This window comes from Bos javanicus, chromosome 15, assembly GCF_032452875.1.
Source record: "Bos javanicus breed banteng chromosome 15, ARS-OSU_banteng_1.0, whole genome shotgun sequence".
NCBI lineage: Eukaryota > Metazoa > Chordata > Mammalia > Artiodactyla > Bovidae > Bos > Bos javanicus.
The window spans coordinates 82,183,177-82,186,384 of NC_083882.1; the positions used below are offsets into that span (position 1 = coordinate 82,183,177).

Consider the following 3,208-nt stretch of genomic DNA (forward strand, 5'->3'; position numbering starts at 1 on the left):
ATGGCCCCATGGGCATAGCTTAGTTTCATTGAGTTAGACAAGGCCGTGGGCCTAGTGTGATTAGATTGACTAGTTTTCTGTGAGTATGGTTTCAGTGTGTCTGCCCTCTTGCAACACCTACCATCTTACTTGGGTTTCTGTTACCTTGGACGTGGGGTATCTCTTCAGGGCTGCTCCAGCAAAACGCAGCCACTGCTCCTTACCTTGGATGAGGGTTATCTCCTCACTGCAACCCCTCCTGACCTTGAATGTGGAGTAGCTCCTCTAGGTCCTCCTGTGCCCATGCAGCCACTGCATCTTGGAGTGGGGTTGTTCCTCCCGGCTGCCGCACCTGATCTCAGACATGGGATAACTCCTCTTGGCTGCTCCTGTGCCATCGCAGCCTGGCACTCTCGGCCTCTGCCCCTGACCTCGGACATGGGGTAGCTCCTCTTGGCCGCACTTGTGCGCCGTCATAGCCACTCATGCTTGTGCATTATAAATATATAATAATAGCTTAATTTCATTTATACTAAACTCATTTTTTGCCCATTCATGAATGTGTAACTTACACGATTACATAAATGAATGATGTTTTTGGGGGCATTTACTCAATATACATTGAATGAAATGAGAGTGGGCTGATCATGTGAAATAATGAAATGCAATTAAGGAGAAATTTTATATAAGATAACTGAGTTCAAGGTGGATACTTACTAAATATTTTCCCTGAGATATCATATATATAAGCCATTTGCATCATACACTGGATTACATACAATGGATTTGAGGAAGTACATCAAATGTACATTAAATCATACATACAATGGGTTTGAGGAAGTACATCAAAAATTTACAAAATCATTGGTCTACCAAGTCAATACTTTCCCTAGCTTGATTGAACTATAACAAACCATCTTATTTGTTTCTATATAATTAAAATATGTATCTTAGAGAAGACTTTGCTTTCCCCACAGCCTTTTTTAGTGCCCTCTTGATCTCTTTGTTCCGCAGACTATAGATCAGCGGATTCAGCATGGGGATGACTATGGCATAGAACACAGACGCCATCTTGTCTGTGCTCATGGAATGGCGGGAGCCGGGCTGTAGGTACATGAAGGCGCCTGTCCCATAGAAGATGGAGACAGAAGTGAGGTGGGACGCACAGGTGGAAAAGGCCTTCTGATGTCCTTCAGATGAGTGCACCCTCAGAATGGTGACAAAGATAAACAGATAGGAGACCAGGATGACCAGGTTAGAAAAGAGGACATTGAAGCCAACCAAAAGAAATAAAACCATCTCACTTCTGTTGCTTTCTGAGCATGAGAGAGCCAGGAGAGGAGTAGCATCACAGAAAAAGTGATCAATCACATTGGATCTGCAGAAAGACAGACTGAATATGTTCCAAGTGTGCACAGAGACTTCTAGGAAACCAAAGACATAAGACTCTATGACAATCCAGGCACACACCCTTGGTGTCATGATGTTGGTGTAATGGAGTGGTTTACACACCGCTGCATGACGGTCATAGGCCATTAAGGCCAAGAGAAAAGTTTCCACAGAGAGAAAGCCACCAAAGAAGAAAAGCTGAGCAACACAAGCATTGTAGGAAATGACCTTGTCTCCCGTGAGGAATCCAGCCATCACTTTGGGAGTGACGGCTGTGGAGTAACCAAAGTCCACCAGAGCGAGGTTGCTAAGAAAGAAGTACATGGGAGTGTGGAGATGAGAGTTCAGCAGGATCAGCATGATCACGCCCAGGTTCCCAACCAGAGTGAGGAGGTAGATGAGCGTGAACACTAGAAAGAATGGGATCTGCAGTTGTGGGTCATCAGTTATCCCGACAAGAATGAACTCAGTCACAACTGTACTGTTCTCCTTGGGGATCATTTGTGCAGTATGTGAATGGCCTATCGCAATGAGAAAAGAGGAGCTTATTAGCAGCATAGTTAGAGCTATCATTATGTCCAATAAATACTTTGTATATGAATACTTTGAATTTCACATGAGTGTAACAACAAACTGCAATTTTCAAATATTGGTGAAAAATAGAATGTTCTAGCTTAAAGGATTTTGGAGATAATACAATCCTATCTTCTATCTTAATTATCTATACTTCTATTTAAATTACCAAAATTAAAGTTCATAGACAAAAGGCAACTTCTGGAAAATCACAGGATTTGTTATTAAATTAGATGTGTTAGCATCACAATTCAAACTTTTAAACACTGACAGGCTATTCATGAAATAATATAGGTCCCTGTAAATTACTTCATGTCATTTCAATTACTGCTATTGTATCGAGCAGTATTATACTCTACTAAATTGTAGTTTAGAATATTGTGTTCTAGGCTTTCATTTTCTCAAAAGATAATGGGGTACATAGATTATGTAATTTCATACAGTGGGATACTGTAGTAAATCCTGTACAAGCAATAAAGACATGTAGAGAGTAAAAGTTAAACGTGTGAGTTCAGAATAGAGACAGCTGGATGCACATTCCTGCTCCATCCTGTACTAGATGACAGATGTTGGGTATTACTCAATATCATTTGTCCACCCATTGTCCCTTGAACTCATTGTCAAACTGGAGAGATAATACAAACTGGCACTGTAGAATTGCATACATTAAGGTTAGGCCAGAGTTATCGGTTGTCAGTAATGCCTAACACAGCTCCCGACATCCACGTTAGGCATTACTGACAATTGGTCTCTGCATTGATTTGAGAAGTGGATTAGAGGTATTCCAGATGACTAGAAAATAAAATGTCCTGCATCCTCATGCATTCCATTTGCTTCTGCCCCAAATTTCTTCCACTGTCATATTCCATTTATGTCTTCCTCCAATTTTTCATACAATATTTTTGTCTACCTAGATAAAGGACATTACAGCTGTACTAAGTAAGAATTCATTTTTTTCCTGAATGACAATGTGTATTAACTAGGGTGCCTTAGCCTCATTTTATCTATCTGTAAAATGGATATAACAATATTGTCTGGCATTTAACAGAATACAATCAATGAAGACATTCTTACTGTTAGAAGGTAGTGACAGAATCTCTCTAAGGACTCAAAATGTAGGCAAGGTTAAGGAAAATGTACATGTGAGAATGAGGTCTAGTACACTATGATTTCACCAATTTCATTTTTCTTTGCATTAATCTCATAATCTATGTAACAGAAGCTGATGTCTTGGAGCAGGCAGGTAGTGAAAGAGACAATGAAAAAG

The 3,208-nt window shown here is 40.3% G+C and overlaps 1 protein-coding gene across 1 annotated transcript; it reads right to left on the bottom strand.

Annotated features, from left to right (window-relative positions):
- Positions 1 to 915: 915 nt before the first annotated feature.
- LOC133261574 (olfactory receptor 5B12-like) lies at positions 916 to 1,869 on the bottom strand. The gene has a single exon (XM_061440027.1). It carries the CDS (start codon positions 1,867 to 1,869, stop codon positions 916 to 918), a length of 954 nt encoding a protein of 317 aa, XP_061296011.1.
- Between the last annotated feature and the right edge of the window lie 1,339 nt (positions 1,870 to 3,208).